Below are 22134 nucleotides of genomic sequence, written 5' to 3' on the forward strand. Positions count from 1 at the left end.
ATTTGACAAGATAAAAAATTTCTGATGAAAACAAACAGGAATGAACTTGGAATTGAATTGAATTGAATTGATTTAAAATTTCTGGGTGCGTTGTATACGGGGAAATATCCCATATCTAAAATTCTGGCTGAGAACTTAAAAAAAGGGGATGTAAATAGCCCTTTGGGAAAAACTAAAAGTGCAAGGTTGTAAAAAGACCTGCACGAGACAAACACAACACATTAAAAAATCAGAACAAACAAACTAAAAACCTCCTTACAGACGGTGGAAGAGTCCAGCTCTTCGCAAAAAACTAGAAACAGGTGATAAAATAGCCCGACCCTGTGGCCGAGTGGTTAGCACATCGCGCTGCGACGCCAAGGGTCCCGGGTTTCAATCCCGGTCGGGCTTGGTTGTTTGTGAATGTCCATTCATCAATTTCATCATTTCATCACTCATCCCCATCTTCGCAAATTAGCCAAGAGGCACAAAACGCGAAGTAAAATAAACTAAATCAAATCAAATGAAATCAACTGGGTGCGTTGGCACTTGAGGCCATTTCGCACCCTTCTATGTATACGGGGAAATATCCCATATGTAAAATTCTGACTGAGAACTTAAAAAAAGGGGATGTAAATAGCCCTTTGGGAAAAACTAAAAGTGCAAGGTTGTAAAAAGACCTGCACGAGACAAACACAACACATTAAAAAATCAGAACAAACAAACTAAAAACCTCCTTACAGACGGTGGAAGAGTCCAGCTCTTCGCAAAAAACTAGAAACAGGTGATAAAATAGCCCGACCCTGTGGCCGAGTGGTTAGCACATCGCGCTGCGACGCCAAGGGTCCCGGGTTTCAATCCCGGTCGGGCTTGGTTGTTTGTGAATGTCCATTCATCAATTTCATCATTTCATCACTCATCCCCATCTTCGCAAATTAGCCAAGAGGCACAAAACGCGAAGTAAAATAAACTAAATCAAATCAAATGAAATCAACTGGGTGCGTTGGCACTTGAGGCCATTTCGCACCCTTCTATGTATACGGGGAAATATCCCATATGTAAAATTCTGACTGAGAACTTAAAAAAAGGGGATGTAAATAGCCCTTTGGGAAAAACTAAAAGTGAAAGGTTGTAAAAAGACCTGCACGAGACAAACACAACACATTAAAAAATCAGAACAAACAAACTAAAAACCTCCTTACAGACGGTGGAAGAGTCCAGCTCTTCGCAAAAAACTAGAAACAGGTGATAAAATAGCCCGACCCTGTGGCCGAGTGGTTAGCACATCGCGCTGCGACGCCAAGGGTCCCGGGTTTCAATCCCGGTCGGGCTTGGTTGTTTGTGAATGTCCATTCATCAATTTCATCATTTCATCACTCATCCCCATCTTCGCAAATTAGCCAAGAGGCACAAAACGCGAAGTAAAATAAACTAAATCAAATCAAATGAAATCAACTGTGATAAAATACTCCTGTCATCACCCAAGAGGGATGACAAACAGCCGGAAAGGTTAAAAGTCTGCAGGAGGTAAGCAAGATCGACACATTCAACGAGAACATGTCGAATGCTTAAAATAAAATTACAAGCACTTCTTCTCGCCGAGAAGGACGGGACGAGGAACGCCAAGCACCTATGGTGGGCTTAACAGCGTGAGGCTTGTTCCCCGTTTCCGCATCCCACTCGGCCTGCCAAGTGTCAAGAAGGCAACAACGGAACACATTCTGCAGGTTGCTAGCTGGCAAAAGGTGGACGAGAACGTCGTCATCTGCATCAGCAGACTTGGCGGCAGCATCAGCTGCTTCGTTCCCCTGAATGCCCACGTGGCTAGGGACCCAACAGAAGTGTACATTCGCGCTAGCAGATAAGGACACAAGCCGTCTGAATATGCGTTGCGCTACCGGATGCCGGGAATACGGCGAATCCAGAGACTGCAACACGCTGGTCGAATCGCAGCACACAAGGACTTTCTTCAGCCCATTCACGTCTGCAAAGTCCAGTGCAATTAGAATAGCGTACAACTATGCCGTAAAGATGGAACAGGCAGGATGTAGTGAGAAACTGGAACTTTGAGAGTCTAGGACGAAGGCGCAACCAACTGATTCGACTGTCTTGGACAAATCCGTGTAAAACACATTAAAATTGGGGTGCTTCGCACGAAGTTCTAAAAGCCGTTGCTGGTATACAACCATTGTTGTTTCTGGCTTTGGAAAGGCAGTCAGAGAGAGATCGATAGAAGGTGCAGGAAACTCCCAGGTCGGGAGAGGCGGAATGAGTGGAGAGACGCCAGGAAGATCACTGTCAACACAAAGTGCTGACAGGATCTCGTCTGCACGAACACCAAATGGTCTAGTGACACTAGGGTGGAGGCGATACCTGCCAGCCTACTCTCATCTGAGATGGTGTGAAATGAAGGATGTGAAGGCATCGAGCGAAGATGGAGGAAGTAGTTCACTAAAAGCCGCTGTCTTCGCAGAGACAGCGACGGCTCAGATGCCTCTACGTATAAACTGGCGACTGGACTGGTACGAAAGGCACCAGAGCACACACGTATACCAGCATGGTGGACGGTGTCTAGGATGCGAAGTCTAGATAGGCGGGCAGAAGAATACACAACACATCCATAATCAAGCTTCGACCTGATGAGTGCACGGTACAGGCGAAGCAGTACCATCCTATCAGCACCCCAAGAAGTATGAGATAAAATGCGTAAAAGGTTGAGAACTCGAAGAAAAGAGAACTTTAACTGGCGAAGGTGAGGTAGCCATGTTAATTTCTTATCGAAAATGAGGCCCAGGAAGTGGACCTCATTCGCGAAGCGCAAGGGGGATTTTCCCATGTACAGGTCACGATCGAAATGACATGTACGCTGACGACAAAAGTGGACACACATGGATTTCTCGGATGAGAAGGTGAAACCTGTTTGGGAGGACCACTCAACCAAACGGTTTATCGTCAGTTGGAGTTGACGAGAAGCTGACGCGAGATTCCGTGAGCGACAAAAGATCGTGAGGTCGTCTACATACAGAAGACCATGTACAGGGGCAACAATGCTTGCCATAACTCTGTTCACTGCTATGGCAGAATCACACTAAGTACGCTGCTCTGCGGGACACAGTTCTCTTGTTCGTGAAGATCTGAAGGATTTCCCAACATGTACGCAGAAAAAACGATCAGATAAAAAGTGTTGAATAAAGTACGCCATATGGCCACGGACGCTCCAAGAATGGAGCTGCTTTATGATGCCAAAGCGCCACGTTGTGTCATATGCTTTTTGGAGAGAAACAGAATGCATTCACACCTTAAAATGAACACCTGATTACCACATTTGACTGACAATACAGGAAGAATGAAACTGCACCCGAGGGGGAGGAGCGCTGCACGTAAAAAAAATGATAAAAAGAAATTATTTTTTAGCCCATTCCTTTTTTCCTGGCATTGTAATTGGAACACATCCCATCTAATCACAAAAATGTAACTCCAAAGTTGCATTTTATACAAATAGTTAACACAATATCACAATTGTTCATATCATCACCGTGTGATTTATTGATGTGTGAAAAGAAAACTATTTCTTCTTGGACAAGAATTTTCCTTATTTCAGTTTTTATAGGCTCCTGATGATGATCCAGCTAAAAAAAAAAAAAAGAGAAGACTGCAAAGTTGACAAAATATAGGGTTGGTTGCTGAAGAAAGGCGAGTAAGCTTCTTGCAAAACCAAAACTAGTAGGAGCACTACTACCTATTATAAAAACTCTGCATGGAACAGGTGCTCTCTCATGTAACTTCATTAAAACATGCCTCTAAAGATTATTGAATACATCTACCTGCTGCTGAGGTTCTTGATCTTATCATATCGTCATTGTTGGTTTCATAATTCTTCCCTACGAGAATAATTTCAGAATTTGCCTCGCCACTGTTCACTTTATCTACCAAATATTATCTTCCTCTTTCCCCTACCCAAAAATGGTGAGAATTCCTTGACAAGGAATTCCTTATAGATACATCCTGCATCTTAATCTATCATTTCAAATTATTGTTAATAGCTATGGTTCACTGTGCAGATAAAATAACTGCAGATTCATCCTGGGTGTTTATCCTGCAGTCGTGAAGCTTAAACATTTTAGCAGCGCAACTGTTCCAAAGATACATGTATGAATATTAATATGGCAGGATTGGTGCACAATATTTCCAATTACAAGCTCAAATGAGAAAGCACACAATGTGCTCTCCACATATACCTAAACATTTGTATGCAAGTATTAACCCTTTAAGTGGGGATGATGGATATACAAGGTGCGTTCCATATTGATTTACACTATTTTTTTTGCGCTCACACAGAATAGTTACACCTTGGTAGATATGTCGACCTACTCAATGTAGTCTCCCTTCAGCTCTATACACTTTCTCCACGTTGTGGCAACTTCTCCAGGCCCATCCGGAATCACTTTGTTGGAGTGTCTCGCATCCATGTCTGGACAACACCGTAGCCATGCATTTGCCTGCCAAGGGCGATGTCCGGAACTTCTTCAGCAGGGGTTCCCTTTGTTTTCACTGCATGGATTGGGCTTTGGTCTCTGGTTCATGGTAATGAAGCCAAGTCTCGATGCCAGTCATAAGTTTGGTCATGAAGCCTTCTGGATCCTGGTTGTGGCATTGCAGGTCATGACTCACGTCCTCACGCTGTCATCTCTGTGCCACATTTAGAGCTTTGGGAACCCACCTGGCACACACCTTCCCCAGTTAAAGGTGTTTGCACACAATGTGATGCCTCCATTTCCAAGAATGTTATGCATGTATTCTCCTCAATACGCTCCTTCACTCGCAAGATGATGACTGGTGTCGTCACTGTCACTTTCCTTGCAAAACTGGTTCCCTCCTCTGTTGTCTTGCGGTCCTGTTTCCAGGCATCCACCCAGTTGTATTTTGTTTTCTTTTGTGATGCACTCTTCACACACTGCTAGAGAAAAATGTCTAAATATGGGCTCCCTTTTTATGTTGTCATTTTCGGAGGAAAAAAAATTAATATATCGAGCACCTGCCTTTACAATGTATATCTATGAAATATAAACTTAAATGTAATAGAAGGTATGCATTAAAACAATATTCCAAAAAATGTAAAATGATTTATTTCAAAATTGTCTCAATATGGGTTTCTAGTGGTAATATCACAAAATGCAATTAAAATTTTAAAAAAACAGTCATTTATCGTTAAGCATTATAAAATTCATATTTATGAATAATCAGTAGTTTTGAAAATCATGCGGAATGGGAAAGATCGAAATTAAGAAAAACATCCAAATATTTGTTGAAAATGTGATCTCAACATTAGACCTCATGTCATAGCCCCATATTTAGACCATCATGCTATTCTTCAATTTATTTTCGCTCTCTGTGGTACATATTTTACAAACAAATCATGTCATTATAAAAGCCCACATTTGTTATGTACCGCTAATATCATAACCTATACAAAGCAGATGAGAATTCAGAAAATGCTGAGTTAAAACATATCTGCAAAAAGTTTTCGGAGGTCGCAATTCTGTAACAGGGTCCAAGGCCGAAACTAACCACCACTTTCTCTTGCGAATTGGCGCAGCAACCTTTGTCCTTGACAGATAACCAGTTGCTATAGCCTCTGCCAGGCTGCAGCACCTGGGAGCGCTTATAACTCCAAAACCCATATTTAAACCTTCTCCTCTACCAATCGCTTGTGAATCTCTGCTGTGCCTCCTTCCACAGAAACCACGTCGTCCAGCACTCTCTCTGCTGATTGATCGCTCTCCATGATGTCTGCACACATACTCAACAGCTGTCAGCAAAATGCAGTGGTTCACAGGTATTACACCCCTCTGTCCTGTGCTGACACCTGGCAGTATACCTGTGCACTACCTATCAGCAACAGACAAGGCAAATGGCAGACTGGGGATAGTGGGAATTTCGAAACTGTAAATCGATATGGAACGACCCTCATATCAGTCATAACCACTTGCTTTCTACATTGGGTTGGACGGATATATCTGTCCTCATTATTATCTGACTCATACACCCATGTCCAGACCAGGATTTGAACTTGAGAACCCTGTCCTCTTGCATTTTCCCACAATGGCTCAAAGCAGAAAAGGAGTCGTCCATCTTCTGTCTTCTATATCTTCCAGAATAGAAGACACACTTCTGGAGTGTGATGAGTAGTTGTAACTTTTAAAGTTCGCCACTATAGAAGAGATTTGGCATGTGCAAATTACCCACTTCAGGGGTTACCCCTTAACTACTATGGATGCTGATAATCAAACTACTATGGATGGGTCTGTCGGACAACTATTTTGATATTGAACTGTGAGCTATCTATTTTACTATTTTCAATTTCTGAAATGATTGTCAGGGTTATAGAAGACTACTGTAAAGCAGTTTTAAATTATTACTGTTTAGTTAAAGAAATGTTACATACTTATGGGTCATTCCACGTCGATTCATCCACGCCATGTCACCCACCATCCCCGATTTCGATGAAATTCGGCATGCTTATAGAACTTTTGATGCTGATTACAAAAATGACAACTTTTAAAAAATTGATCAAGGAGTTCAGAAGTTTTTAAGATCTCCGTGTACGCCACATGCGGCTCCACTTTGAATAACACGCATTAGGTTATAAATGATCGTATCTTCCCTCGGGTTTGCCGTAGAAACTTCAAGTTTGTCTTCTTTTGTTCATAATAGTATAAGCTTTCATTTAAATAACATTTCAGATGAATGCATCAATAAACATGTATTTTTATATATAGTTTTATGTATTTTTTTAGAAAAATAAATGACTAACTTCAAGAGCAAATTTCATGCAATGCCCCCCTTCAATTTCCCCCCAATTTTATGTGTAGGTAGCTCAGTGTGTGTACTAATGCCTGATGGAAAAATTGGGATGGGCAGTTCAGAGACAGGGTGATAAAAAAATAATTTGCATAAAATGACATTAAAAGTAAATTTTATTAAAAATGCTTATGTATTTAGCACAAAGCCTGAAACACAATATGTTTCAAGCTACATTATTCAAAATGTATGTTCACTATGTGTGAATGTAATCATAGGCATAACCTAGCGGGGCAAAGGGAAGCTCTTGCCTTCTCCCAAATGTATAGATTAATTTAAAATTTGCAAGTAATAATTACAGTGGAACTCTGATTTAAGTTCCTCGATTTTACATGGAGATCTTAAAAGGCGCGTAACTTCTGAACTCCTTGATCAATTTTAAAAAAGTTGTCATTTTTGTAATCAGCATCAAAAGTTCTATAAGCATACCGAATTTCATTAAAATCGGGGATAGTGGGTGACATTTTCACAAAATTCTGGATGATTTGACATGGAATGACCCTTATGCAAACGGGAAGAAAATCGGTCAAAAAATGCAATACATAATGGCTTCTTTATTTTTTGAAACTCCCAATTCTTAAAATGTCTATACTTTTATGTTATCAGAAAAGAGGTAGTTCAAAGTAATATTTTGCTGAAATTGAAAATGTATTATGAGCCATTTGAAACCCAATGTAACAAAAAACTCATGTAACCAATAGGGCACATTTCATAGTTACAAAGAGGGCAAATTGTCGGTGCTCGTCTCGGCGGTGCATCAATAATACAGACTGCGAATATTTGTAGGGTATGAAGAGCCACAGTCGCAAGGGTCATGGCAGCTACAAGAATGAAAAACAAACCACATTCAAGAGGAGTAACTGCCGGGGGAAGTGGAAACTGTTTCCCCAAAATAAGATTTGAACAAAGGCAAGACCTCATGACCTTGACAGCTTGTAGCCAGAATCCCAAGTGAAAGGTATGGAGAAGGTCCTGTTGTAGTTGGATGGGTGCGAGAAATAAAGTAAAAGATTAATTCAGAATGGTGTGAAAGACGGTCGATAGTAGTTGCAAGTTAAGAAACAAATTTACAGTAATAGTTGTACTCCAGTGCAGAAAGGGACCAGAAGGAAATGAATTTGAATTTCAAAAACATATTGGTTATATTCATTTACGCATGAGATGGGATTTGTTCTTGAAGGAAAGAGATTTTGGTTTGGGACTGGGAAATTACAGGTTATTCTGTCACATAATTGTTCCCTCCCTACTTAGAAGTAGGGGATTTTCCTGGGTTAGACACTCAAAAGCAGTTATTCAAAATAGGCACTTATGACTAAAATACACAAAAACATCCTAAATAAAATTCAGAAATGGACTGTTTTTTTAAATGTAAAAGCCTACATTTTGTGGCCATGGAACAATAAAAGGCATTTTATGGAAAATCAGTCTTATCTAAAATGTATTCACTAGCTTTAATTCTCGTAACAGTGCATTTCTGGGTTGACATATGGATCATGGTTTGAGCTGCAAATATTCAAATGTTTGTTTCTTATTTCTTTTTGTATCAAATCAGAATTTAGAAATTATATGGGTTATGTGTAAAATCCGGTCACAAAGTACAACAGACATTTAACACACATTTAACTTTCCTGGCTTTTTCAGGTCACAGGGATCTGTGTACTTACATAATATATATTGACAACTAATAAAAATCCATTCGTGACTTGATTTCCTGCTTATTTCTGGTTATAAATATCATTCTGGAAATGCCTTTATGCAAATTGCCATTAACTGAAGTCTGCTCAGATAGGAAAATATGAACAATTACATGTGTTACATTTAATTAACAAAATAAATAATAATAGTATACAGCAACTTACTTTATTCTGTACATACATCACTGTCATCTTCACCGCATAATCATTAACTTAGAACGAGACAAACATATTTGCAGTATTCTACATGTGCATTATGGCTGTACAACTGAGAACAAGCATATTTTTCATAAAAAAGAAATCACAGGTAATTAACATTATTTCAAGTTTTACAGGTTATAAATGTTCAAGAATACTGGTAATTCTAGGAATTCTCTGATGGTTGTTATCTCTAAGAAAACAGACATGATTCACTCGCTACTCAAATTCTCTACATCGCTTGTATCACCTATGCAAAATCATGTATCCTGTAGAAAGTTGTTATCATAATTCCAAGTACATCATATTTTGTGACATACTTTTCAAATTATGTACACAAAATTTCAATTCACAGTTAGCAAATTAGCAAGTCACTTCTAAAACATCACCATTCATTCGCATAACTCTTCCCATACACACATTAACAATTTATTAGTAAAAATGCAATGTTGTAATAAACATAATGTAGCACCACTGATTGACACTCATCAAAATGTTTGTTGATTCAACAGAACAAAAATTCACAAACTAGGTAATGCAGGTCTTGGCACATACTTGGCTAGCTACTTCAATTTCAGTAAAATTCATGTCCCATTCTGCTCATTCGCTCCATATACAAAGCGAAGAGCAGTTTATTATTTTCATAATAATATTGATTGTCACTTGGGCTCAGATCTGGAGAATACAGGGACATAATTTCCTCTGTCATCCACGGTGCGGATGGATCTTGTCTTCCAGGTCCAGAATATGGTGGTGTGTTTGAATTTAGTACAGGTGACGGAGAACACTGCCCGCTGCTACTGTAGCCGTCAGATCCATTCCCTGGCAATACTGAATCTAGTGTCCAGGATGTTGTGCTGCCACAATCATTTGGAGCTTCAAATTCATTAGGAGATATGCCCTGGAATACAAGGAAGCTATTCAATTTGCAATGTTCCACTCTAGACAACTTTACAGAAATAAAAATACAGTCAAATACTTTGTTAATTGGGAGGGACTCTCGATGGCACGTTGCCTTGTAATCAAGGGGTTCGGGTTCGATTCCCAGTGGAGGCTCGTAGTGGTTCGGATTCCACTTTAAACTGTAGCTCCAATCCCCATTAGCCTTACTGTGTATAAAGTCGACTTAAAACACCAACTCAATCAATCAATCTTTGTTAATTGCAGTTGTGGTTCACACGAAAGTGCCTGGTAGAAGCCTCAAAAGGAAGCAAATTTCTCAACACACTAGAGTAAAATATATTTACATTTATGATTTAACAAATTTGAATCTTGGAATTGTTTTAGCTTAAGGGTGCACCGGCCTCTACACAATGTCACCAGCCCTTTGGTATCCTTGATGGGACATGCAAAGATGTTCGAAACTTTCAGCGAGAAACTACAGAGTCTGCATAACATTTGAGCCAACTTATTTTGGTACAACGCTGGGATCTTGCACGTATGTTCTCTTCTGGTGGATAATTATACTGGGAACATACAGGAAATGTTTAGAAAAATGAAAGCTCATGAAAAATTACAAGATATTATGTTAATGTTACTTTCTGCCACTTTTTGGCTAATCTTGACGGTTATACTGATTGCTGACCCATCTGGTGGCTGACCTACATAGCTCTATCTGTCCACCAATCATCTTCGGGGGGAGGGGGGGTTGCCTTGATGACAACAACCACCTCAGCTGTGAAGGAAAATTTGTAGGGATAACATCGCTTTCCTGAAGCAACATTGCCAAGCATACCTGTTTTGTTGTTGTTTTTATTACCTTATTTGTACAACGTTTTGGTGTCTTGTGTACTAATATTGCTTTGTGTACTATTGTACAACTTTCTATCAAGTAATGACACTGATCAACTCTTTCTCTTCCCTGTTTTACAGTACGTTTAGCAACATGGTGATGTATCTGATGCTCACATGTATCGTCCTGCCAGCAACATTTGGTGCCCTGTGATTGACACAAAAATGGCCAATGTCAGTCGATTGATGCTAATACAACCACTTTACATGGCCTCTTCTTTTTTTTCTCCTCTTGACCTGATTAACACTATACACAAGGTGGAACTACAATTGTATTCACTGTACAATCCATATATTAAACAATGGATTTTGTTTATTTTACTTAGCTTTCTATCACTTTTGGCTAATCGCAAAGATGAGTGATAAGATGCAATTGGCTGGGATTCAAAGCCAGGCCCCTGGTGTCACATCCACCAAGGACAACAACCCAGATATATTCCATGTTATATATCCTTCAATGATAGATTGATTTAATTTATTACAGTAAAACCTCATTATTCCGGACCCCAATAAGCCGGACTTAGCTTAATCTGGACAGGCAAAAAAAAAAGCAGAATGCAAGGTTTTAAATGTGGCTAGAAGTCAACAAGAGAACTTCCCAAAGATAAGGCAGTTAACCACTGATGAAATTCTGTTTCCGGCAGACTTTGTACTGTACTGTATACAGGGTTCCCATGCAAACTCCAAATCCATTTTCCCTGAGTTTTCCAGAATCCTCATATTTTTTCCAGAGTATTGAATGCACAGTAAATGACTACTATAATTTTACAATGGCCTCCTCAATTTCCCCTCATAGCCATACCATCCTCACCTTCTTTATTACTGTTGTTTTCTGATGAAAATAATAAAATAAAATTACACTTCTTTGCATGTAATTAAGAACAAAGATGACCAGTTTTCTAGAACTTTAAACAACTCTGAAACAATTTCTAGCATATCTGATATAGAACATTGAAATATTTTCACACTTTTCATGGATGTTTATAAATGGATAATTTGTAATGCGTACAATAATAGTTAAGTTATAGTATAATAATAGTTAATTATTGGAATTTTTAAAACATATAAAAATAAAGTGACAATTATTAGTACTGATTAGGTCCTACAATACAAGTAATTCCCTTTTACACATATGTGAGCTTTTGAGGCATGTAAAAATTCACGTCATGTCATGACTATAACAATAGTTGAACATGATCAAAAACTTAAAATATGAACAAGTATTTATGAACAGAACATAATTCATATATGGCACAAGTAAGTAAATTTTTAAAATTCTGTTCTAAATGCAGTAAAAACACAAACAACAATATTGTACACAAAAGATGGCAGAGAATAAATATTTCCCTAAACAGGACACTCCATTTTTTTTACTATTTTGTAAAAAAAGAAGGAAGAAAAAACTTAAAACTACTCCATAAGAAGGGAAATCAGATGAACACTGGTTAACTTTAGACATCAGGTTATCTTTATTATGTGTTTTCCACATCTTGAAATATATTTTACGTCATGTAAAAGATCGAAATCGGTTAATTAAATTTTAAAAAGTGCAAAATTTATAAGGGTATACACTTGGTCACCAGCCTTGGAATCACATTTAAAAATAAGGAACAGAAAAACAAATAACTATGAGTTCCTTGCTGAAAGAGAAATCCTGCAACAGCCTGGATTATCCACAGACAGGAGCATATTATAATCCCTCAGTTTTGCTTCATTGCGAACCATTAATCAATTACAAGATTTTCCCTGAGATTTGATTTTTTTTCAAATACCCTGAGATTTCCAGGTGTGTGGGAACCCTGTGTATAGTGTATTTAGCCCTATGCCCTTTAAATACACCATAATAAACATCTTTTATATAAGACGTAAACGAGTTACTAAAGATATATCCACGAAACTTACTTGTAAATGTTCTATTAATTTCAGTGGCCTCTGTCACCATCCACTTGGGCAGAGGCCACTGAAATTAATAGAACATTTACAAGTAAGTTTCGCGGATGTATCTTTAGTAACTCGTTTACGTCTTATATTATCAACTATGTTGTTTATTGCCCTCAACATGTTTTGTTGCTATAAACATAGTTTTAATGCACTTTCTACTGTTCTATTAGGTTATTTCAGTTAATCCAGATTTTCTACTGTTCTATTAGGTTATTTCAGTTAATCTGGACTTTCATTAAACCGGTCAACTTATCCCCCCCATTAGTCCGGATGAACGAGGTTTTTCTGTACTTCACTTTTCTGCCAGTTGGCCAATTGCAAAGATGAGGATGAGTGAAATGATGAAATTGATGAAGGGATACTCACAAAGCACATGTGTTTGGCTCATCTTTCAGTGTAATGACACTTAAGGTTTGTTTCATAAATTAAAGTACAGAATGGATTATTCACTAATATACTTCTAAAAATGGCAGTTTTCCTGACAATGAAAAGAAACAACTAGAAAACATGCTTAAATTTAAGTATCATTGCAGGGGAAAAGGGGTAGCAAACCTGATAGATAAAATTAAAAGTCTCACTGTGAAAAAAGTTACATTAATTATAAGCAGTACTTTTTTTTCCTGGGGAGAAAGGTTCATGCACTATTCAAGTTGATATCATATGTTCCTGTGTTCGTCATAAGAACTACTTAAAAATGCATCCAAGTATACACACTAGTGTGCTGCATTGAGGCTTTTTTGCTCGATCGTCTAATAGTTCGCACGGATGACGTTAGATGGCATACGGAATTGATCGGTATACGCTCGAAGCCCAGTAGTTCACGTACAACAGTAATTTGTCTGTGGTAGTGGACCTTCAAATATGCTTAGTGAAGTGAAACGCAGTGAAATTGAAACTCAAGTGAACATAGTCATTATCTCCATGTTAAATTGTAATTTAGTCCATCTTACCAATTCATAGCAATATATGAAAGTGAATAGATGATTATGGGCTAAAACTACCAGCACCAATTTTACACATATTTGTACGATTATTGTGACATTGAAATGGTATTTGATATTCTATATATTCGAACGATGAGCTTGGGAGATTCGATCGAGCGAAAGTGGTTCAATGCGGTACTCTAATGCACACACACAGATAATTTCATTCTCGCCTATAATTAGGTGCTAGTACGGATTGACGTGTACTGTCATAAAAAAACACTGGTTATAAATCATATTTTGTAACCCATCTGTAGTCTGATTCTTGGATACAATGAAATATGTGCCTCCTCAGGGAATACAACCCTGGAAATTGACCACGAAGCAACATTAACTATTACACCATCCAGGAAGAGAAGAATCAAATTGTTGGCCAAATATTTTAGAACAGATCTTTTTAGTTAATTTAATCTAATCATTTGAAACATGTGAGACCTTCATTATCAATTCGTAACTATGTTAACAGAAATATTAAATAGTTTTTGATTCGGTCAACTAAAACAATACAAATTGAAATAATCAGACATGTCAATACCAGGAAAAAATATATTTCATTTTTAAAATATGGTACAGTGTGTTCCGCTTAGGAGTATAACAAAAGAGAAATTCATAAAATTGTAACAAATAGATGAAATGATGGATAGTTGGCAACACTGTGAAGAGTAACTGAAAAAGTTTTAAATGTAACGAGCTGTGGCAGAATGCGCAAGCACAGAAGCTATAGGCTCGTTCAAACTGCCGCGAAGGCATCATTCGCCATGTGGATGCCACAACAGAAGGAGTTGTGTGTTTTAACACTTGTAGAATTTACATGGACATGCTATAGCAATACGCTGTGCTTCAACTTCCAGAAGGAACAATTTTCCAGCAAGACTGAGCCCCATGCCACTTTGCCAAAGAAGTTCACCGTTTCTTAGATGAGCACTTTAATGCACAATGGATTGGTAGCAGATCGCGGTTCATTACGTGGGTACCAAGGTCACCTGACCTTACTGTGGGGTTTTACTTTTTCTTGTGGGGTTTTGTGAGGAACCAGGTGTATGCTACAAAGATTCTAGATTTACGAGACTTACAGAAAAGAATTTGTGCTGCAATCAACAATGTGACGCCAAAAATGCTAGAAAACGTATGGGCTGAGGTGGAATACCGACTGGACATTCCCGCGCAACCAATGGTGTGCATGTTGAGGTGTACTAGACTTGTAAAAAAACTTTCTTAGTTTATGTATGTATGTAAAAAGTTTTGGGCGTAAATAATAATAATTTTCTTTTATTATACTCCTAAGTGGAACACCAGATATATACTTTTAAACCTGAAAAAAAAAAACACTCGGGTTGGGCATTTTCGAAAAAACCCAAGCAAAATGCCAACCCTGGCTCATAGTGTTTCAATCATTGGATAAAACTTACTGCTTGTAGAAAATTAAACCAAGCTTCACATTCTAGATGATTTACCTGATTGGGCTGTATCTTTGTGTGTCCTAAATTACTGTAACAGCCAGAATTTATGTGCAAGTTGTTTATTCTTTTAAATAAAGGCATGAAGTCGCAGCTTTCCTCCTCACAACTACTTCGCACTCGTTTCCTGCAAAATGAAGAAAACAAAAAGGATGTATTAAGGTGGAATGGCCCTGTTCATTCTTTCCTATTTTCACACCAATATGCAGTGGCACCCATTTATAAGGGCCTGTGGGGTTTCAAGCCCACCCAATAATTTACCTCTTTATTTTATTTAAGAAATAAAGTTCCCTTGCTTAAAAGAACAAAAGGTTTCATCATTATAAATTTAAAGAATTTTTACACCTTAATTACAAAGTGAGTATTATCCAAACATTTCATAATAATTGGTTACATACTACTTTTCAGCTTCCTATATTATTTATAATATCCATGGTCACATCATTATTAGGAAAGTAGGGGAGGATAAGGGTTTATCAGTGGTGTAGCAACATATCGCGAGGCCCTGGGCGAGATTAGACTGAAAGGCACCCATCAGTTTTTAAATTTAAAATCTCAATGTGAATCGATACAAGATCTTCAGGGATACATCAACAAATTATCATATTTAAATAATAATAATAAATTATTGAAGAAAATTATATTTAATGATTTCACTCACCCTTAAAAATGTATTTTGTTGTTTTCCGGAAGCTGAAATTTGAAGCTGTAGGAAGGAATTAGAACTGCCTAGAATAGCAGTTGCCTTCTTGAGTTGCAAACAACCCAAGCATTTAAATGCCTAGCACTTGCTTTGTGCAGTTGAAGGAGCTTTTTTGTTAACATATTACAATTGAGAGTGCAAGGTCAATTGCCTTTTATTCGAGAAAAGAAAAAAAAAATGGTAAAAATGTCCACGAAAGGTATTGTTAATTTTTTGCGTAAATGTTTCACATGAGAAATATGACAATTTTTACTCTTCCCAGACCCCCTTTGGCTTAGAGCCTGCCTGTTTGTATGTTGCACCCCTGATTTCAAGTATTATAACGTTTAACTAGAATTTAAAGCCAGATAAAAAAAAGTTTTAATTTTATTGCCAAAAAACATTAGCCTTCTCCATCCTTTTTCTCCTCACTTCTATTTAATACATTTTCTGTATCAACCCGAGGCCCCAAGCGGTTGCCCACCCCTTACTACACCACTGGTGTTTATAACCATGATGTCGCTCGATAGGCATTAAAAATTTTCAAGATTCAGGCAAAAAAAAGCACAAAAAATTCAAAATTTGCATTAAAAGTGATAAATATAGACAGATTCCACCATTTTCCCATATAAGGAACTTAAAAAGTAGTTAACTTTGTAATAGGCACTTATGACTAAAATAAGCAAAAAAACACTCACTATAAAATTCATGTATTCCCCTCAGAAATGGCCTGAAACTTTTTTTTTTAAAGGCCTACATTTACAGGCCAAGCAACAACAAAAAAGCCATTTTGGGGCAAATCCTCTGCCAAATTAAGACCTATATTATTACATAAAATTATTTAAAAAATCTCATGAGTTCAGCCCACATAATGGTTCTCAAAAGTTCGCACTAATGCCAATATGCCAGACAAAATTCTCTTTCTCCACTTAGATCTGTGATTAACTTCCAAGTGGCGTGACATTACGTAAAAGTTCTCAGAAAAGTCAATTCCTATTCACACACACAGAAAGGACTGGCCTCCTAGACAGACATTTTTACACAAGAAACATGTTTGGTTTTCACAAATGTCTAGTTGGTTTGGTAGATTGTACTGGGGAAGTCATGGGCAGTTTTCTTGGTGCTTTTTTCAATTTAAAGAACATTACATTGGCTGTGTAGTCTGTGGAACACCCAGGAATTCTGAATAAGTATAAACCTAGGCTTGTGACAAGCGAAGAGTTGAGTGCTTCTTGTTGTGTGCAATGGCACTCGAAAGTACAATTTCCTGGAGGCAAACACTTCTGACGTTGCCATTGGCTATTTTCTGCAAGTTCGTTCGTCTATTGTAAGGAGTGTAGGTATTTAACATTTTCAGAAGGATGGGCTCTTGCAGGTGTTCTATAGATGGCAAAGGATTTGTAAAAAGTGCCGATAGCAGAGAGATAAACATCATTCCGTAAAAGAAAACACACCAAGAAAACAAAGCATGACCGCCCCAATAAAATTATTATTATTAATATAATTAACTCTAATTTGTAATAATGCTCTTATGAGGAAATTAAGATGTTCTCAGCATCCCATTTCTGGTAAGTATGGCCCATAAGTGTGCAAAAGGTGAGGCCCTGGCATGAATTCTATGTTGCAATGTTTCTGGTTCATGTGCATCACACTGAGAACGCAACTGTCTACATGTTGAGTCATTATTAGTTGTAGAATTGTTAAAATAAACCATTAGCTTGATTTTGTACATACACATATATTAATGAAAATCAAAAGTATTTAAATGGAATTGCTATGGGAGTAATGAAACACAATAAAGCCAATTCATGAGATGATCACCAGTATCCCCCTCGGGACGAATAATTCCACATTCTCATTTACATCATGGCAATAATATACTTATTGATTGGATTTACTTCGTCTTTCTGCCACATTTGACTAATCATGAAGATGAGGATGAATAATGATATGATGAATGAACACATGATGAAGGCACACTTGCAAAGAACACATGTAAAAACTGCTGTTGTTTTTTTATGGGTAACATCAGGTGCATGGGCAATTTGGAGCTGCATTTTGTTTGAAGTTGGTAGGGAGTCTGACTGCCACCCAAGAGACCACGGTTCGATTCTCAGGGTGAGTGATTTAAGGTCAGAATTTTTCTGGACTTGTCCCCTGGGCTCACCCAATCTAAAATCAATGGGTACCTGTTGGGGGTAAAGGCAACCGGAGCATGGTGCTGATCACATAACTTCCAAAATGGCCGAGATTGAGAGTGTATGGGCTCCTATCCCCAAATACCCTAAATGTGCCTTCATTGCACGGTGCTATATATTTAGTTTCAAGTAGGAAGGAGATGGCAAACATTACATATACCCAGGGGTAACAGGGTGGTGTTTTGTTGCTTCTACTGTACTTCCCTGTTTCGAGGGGTGTTGGATTATGAAATCAAACCCTTGACCATCCAATTACTACATGACACCTATAACTAGCATATTATGAAGCCCTAAATGACTGTCACTGTATTTCAAAAGTGTACATTATCAATGTCCCAAAGTTCAAAACTCCCATTAAAGATATGGGTACCCCTGACCCTCCGTACTCCCTCGAGAAAGTGAAATTGCATGCTTTATAAATGAAGATTATTTTGTTGATGAAATTTTCTTATGCAAGCATGCACGCTTCTAATGGCGAAGGCATTCTCAGTTGATAGAAGCAACAGTAAATATCAAACACTAGTGGGAATGAACGTAGAAGTAAATTGAAATCTTCCTGAAACTAATCAGCACAGTTTTCATTTCGAAAAAGTCTAATTTATGGGCAAAAATAAGATGTTAGAGGTACTTTGTGCAAAACTCTTTGTTTCACATGCATTCCAAAGATTACTACCACTATTCCCCTTTTCCTGAATATTTTGCAGGAGGCTCGAAGGGATTTCGTGTTTGAGATAAGCAGATTGTGATGATTCTTACTGTGGACGAAATATAAATATGTGAACTTACGGGAAATATTTTGTTCCACCAGTAAGTAAATGCAGCTGGGCACACGTCACAGACAGAACTCATCTGCGCAGCAAAATTCGTTCAAATGAAACACAAAATGTAGGTGACAGGTAAAAATTTACTATCCTTCGGACACCTCCAATTTTTTCGTTTCGTCAATTTTTGACATTCGTACTTACGTATCTGCTTCGCGGAACATTCCTGAAGGTGTATCAACGTTGTTTTGATGAAATTAATTGCAATTTTTCACATTACCAGTAAGTCTTTCTGATGGGCCTTTTCGCTTGCCTGAGACGAACTAACCTAACCACGTGCCAATGGTTCGTGGGGCTAGCGCCAATGGTTCGCAATTATTTCCAATTTCTAGATCCTGATACTAACACGACACCAAATTTTAACTATGTTTCCTAACCTAACAGAACTAAACTATCCACGTGCCAATGGTTCGCAATTATTTCCAATTTCTAGATCCTGATACTAACACGACACCAAATTTTAACTATGTTTCCTAACCTAACAGAACTAACCTATCCACGCGCCAATGGTTCGTGGGGCTAGCTATTCTCAGTCGGAGAATTAATTTTCAACAAACAACATGAATTTCAGCTATGAAACATTCCCACATCACACAAAACACCTTCCCGATGTTCGACAATGATACAGGAACTTATTACGGTAAGTAGTTTCTTCTGTAAAAATAAATAAATGTGTCCGAAGGATAGTAAACAAGTACCAACAAAAGGAACTTTGGCCCTGAAAACTTTAAGAAACTAAATAGAAGTGAAATTATCATTAAGAGTTTTAGGTTTGGGGCTGTTAGGAATTTTCGATCTTTAGGAGTGCTGCTTGATGGTGTTATCTCTTCCGTGTGCTCTTTCGTTATTTGTGTGTGCATACAACAGCTTTTTACTAATGAAAAGCGGCGAAAATACTCAAAAGATGTTAGGTTTTTACCTAGGCAGGCCATACTTTGGGATCAAATATCTTCATTATTTGTGTTTACCGCACGTTGGAAACAATTTTAAATTACGCATAACACCGCAATTGTCGATCAAAACGAAATTCAACGACACTCTCGAAGGGACACAGTGGATGCTTCCCCGAATATGCAGGCATATGGACTATATCTGCGTAATTATTGTTAGTATACCCAAATTCCACGCATTAAAGCAACATCAAAACAAGTAAATAATTTATGGTTGAATTACTCCGCAACAAATTCAAAGCCTATTATTACATGACATCGAAGGTTTAATAAATTCTACCAACCCTATTCACACAACTTGACAGCACATAATTTAAACACTGTGCGTGAATACAACTAATAGCCTGGCATCATACCTAGTGCCTGGAACTGCCTGCGTCATTTCGACTAATATTATTTTTCCTCTAGTTGGATTGACGAGTTTCAATCTACAGTTATTTACAACAACCGATTGCTATCAATAATAATTCATACATTGTGGAATATACTTCACAACGACCTAAAATTCATAGCTAGCATCTACTATGATTTACGCCTGCTTCTTGATCACCATTCTCCTCATTCTTCTTGTCTCATTCGCCCAATGTTGCCAATGCGCACATTCGGAAAGAAGCCAACTAGAAAACTGTAGTAGATATCTGTCTGAACGAATCTGCCATCATTCATTTGTGTTAAAAATATACAAGATTGTTTCCTACAAGCATTACTCCTCTTACATGTGATCGCTTTCGTTCTCCCCCCCCCCCCAAGGGACTGTATCCAAATCAGGTCACGAAGTGAGGGGGATGCAGGGAGATGGTATCCCCCAATTAGCAAAATTTTCGTAAAGCATCCCCCTAGTTGTTTCATTGTCACCATGTTAAATCATAGGAGCATCCCCCAGCTATTATAACCTCAAGGCTCGGCCAAACATCCCCCAGCTGACATTTTTCACTTCAAGCGCTGATCCAAATGCGCCGACTTTTGGGAAGAAGGCACACTCTGCCAACCAAAATTCACGTACATTACAATGGTGGCTATTAGGGGAGGGCGAGGGGGCAATTTCCCCCACTTTTCGACACTTTAGCCCCCGCACTATACTAAACCTTACTATAAAGGGAATATATTGTCTTTGTCCCCTCCCCCCAGTTTTGGAACCCATTCGCCGCTACTGCGTACATATATAAAATATTGTTGATTACAACCTTGCTGCCCCCAAATTTATTTCAAGTTGGCGTCTTTTAAAACAGGTCGTACTGGTAGTTTACTCTTTAGCAGGGTGCAAAATAATTGATGACTGGGGGGGGGGAAGAAGATCTTAATGTTAATTATTATGATATGGATATTTATAATGTTATTAAATATAAAAGTCAATTAATTTCTAGATATTTTTAAAAAAACATTATTATTAAATACACAAAAAGTAATTAATTAGTTACTTTTATATATATATCAGATATGTGTAAAGTAGCAAATTTATTCCTTTACTAACTGGTTAAAGATGTCAATAAATTACGAAATAGTGTTGTTATGTACAAGCTTTTGTTTAGTTTTTGTATTAATACAAAACTATTATAATTTACAATTATGTTTGACTTGCATTCTTCTTTTATTGCACCCATATTGTTTTTGATGTACAACCAGTGGTCGGAATGGAGGAGCAGAAGGATCCTACAGGTCTCGTCCCTAGTTTTTATTTTGAGTTCACTTTATGCACAGATAAGCTAATCGAGATTGGTTCCAAACCACTATGTGACTTAATATTTATTCTCAAGGAAAATATGTTGATATATAAACGTAAATAATCCTACCAAATTTTATTTCTGTATAGTTGAAATCATTAAGTTGGGTATCATCCTAATTGCAATACTCGTATATCAAATTTAAATTGATATGCCACTTACATGCTGTCCGATTAAAAATTATAGATACTCGAGTTTAGACTGCAATTAAAAAGTAGTCAGTAGACCTACATAAAAAGAGTTACATCAAAATTTAACTTATTCAATTCAGCGTTAATCTATGCTAACCATTTTTTTTTATTCCGAGTAGACCTTGTACTTTTTATCGTCGTGAGAACATTAACACAGCACACAGCGATGTCCGTTGAACCGTGAAAACTACGGACTTCGCTACAAGTCAATGCTTGCTGTGTTGCCATGTTCCGCGTACAGGTTTACTACGATGAATAAAAATCTGTATAAAATCGGTTTCGCAATGTGAATTGACAATGACAATGCATTTTAAAAACAGATGGAAGGAGCTTCAAAACAAGACCAATATTGTACTTATAGGGCTACCCAATACTAAGAAAAAGTTGTTTCGCATAATTGAAGAAAACTATTTTTTGACAAATTTTGAAAACTTGAAAATTATGAATTGCTTTTTAGACCTTTCTGCCTCCACTGTACTAAAATTTCACAACGATCGGACAAACCATTTTTTTATTACAGAATTTCAAAGAGAGCGATTTGGTTAGCATAGATTAACGCTGAATTGAATAAGCTAAATTTTGATGTAACTCTTTTGCTGTAGGTCTACTGCTAATTTTTAATTGCAGTCTAAACTCGAGTATCTATAATTTTAAATGCGATAGTAGG

The 22134-nt window shown here is 37.7% G+C and overlaps 1 protein-coding gene across 2 annotated transcripts; it reads right to left on the reverse strand.

Moving 5' to 3' along the window:
- Positions 1-8684: 8684 nt before the first annotated feature.
- Positions 8685-20144, reverse strand: LOC145977921 (uncharacterized). 2 transcript variants are annotated; one of them, XM_083110236.1, is made up of 3 exons: positions 19912-20144; positions 14902-15031; positions 8685-9633 (listed from the first exon to the last, which is right to left on the reverse strand). In XM_083110236.1, the coding sequence occupies exons 1-3, from the start codon at positions 19935-19937 to the stop codon at positions 9307-9309; spliced, it is 483 nt and encodes a 160-aa protein (XP_082966362.1). In that variant the 5' UTR covers positions 19938-20144; the 3' UTR covers positions 8685-9306. The 2 variants fall into 2 exon arrangements, with proteins under 2 accessions (XP_082966362.1, XP_082966363.1); XM_083110237.1 differs by having other exon boundaries at positions 20030-20140.
- Positions 20145-22134: the final 1990 nt, after the last annotated feature.

This window comes from Lepisma saccharinum, chromosome 24, assembly GCF_977018435.1.
Source record: "Lepisma saccharinum chromosome 24, izLepSacc3.1, whole genome shotgun sequence".
Taxonomy (NCBI): Eukaryota; Metazoa; Arthropoda; class Insecta; order Zygentoma; family Lepismatidae; genus Lepisma; species Lepisma saccharinum.

Excerpts from the sequence above, each read along its gene's own strand:
- LOC145977921 (XM_083110236.1), bottom strand. The coding sequence starts at position 19,937 with ATGACGCAGGCAGTTCCAGGCACTAG. Across the intron at positions 15,032-19,911 it reads CAGGCAGTTCCAGGCACTAG|GAAACGAGTGCGAAGTAGTT; the intron begins GTATGATGCCAG and ends TTCATTTTGCAG. Across the intron at positions 9,634-14,901 it reads CAAAGATACAGCCCAATCAG|GGCATATCTCCTAATGAATT; the intron begins GTAAATCATCTA and ends CTTGTATTCCAG.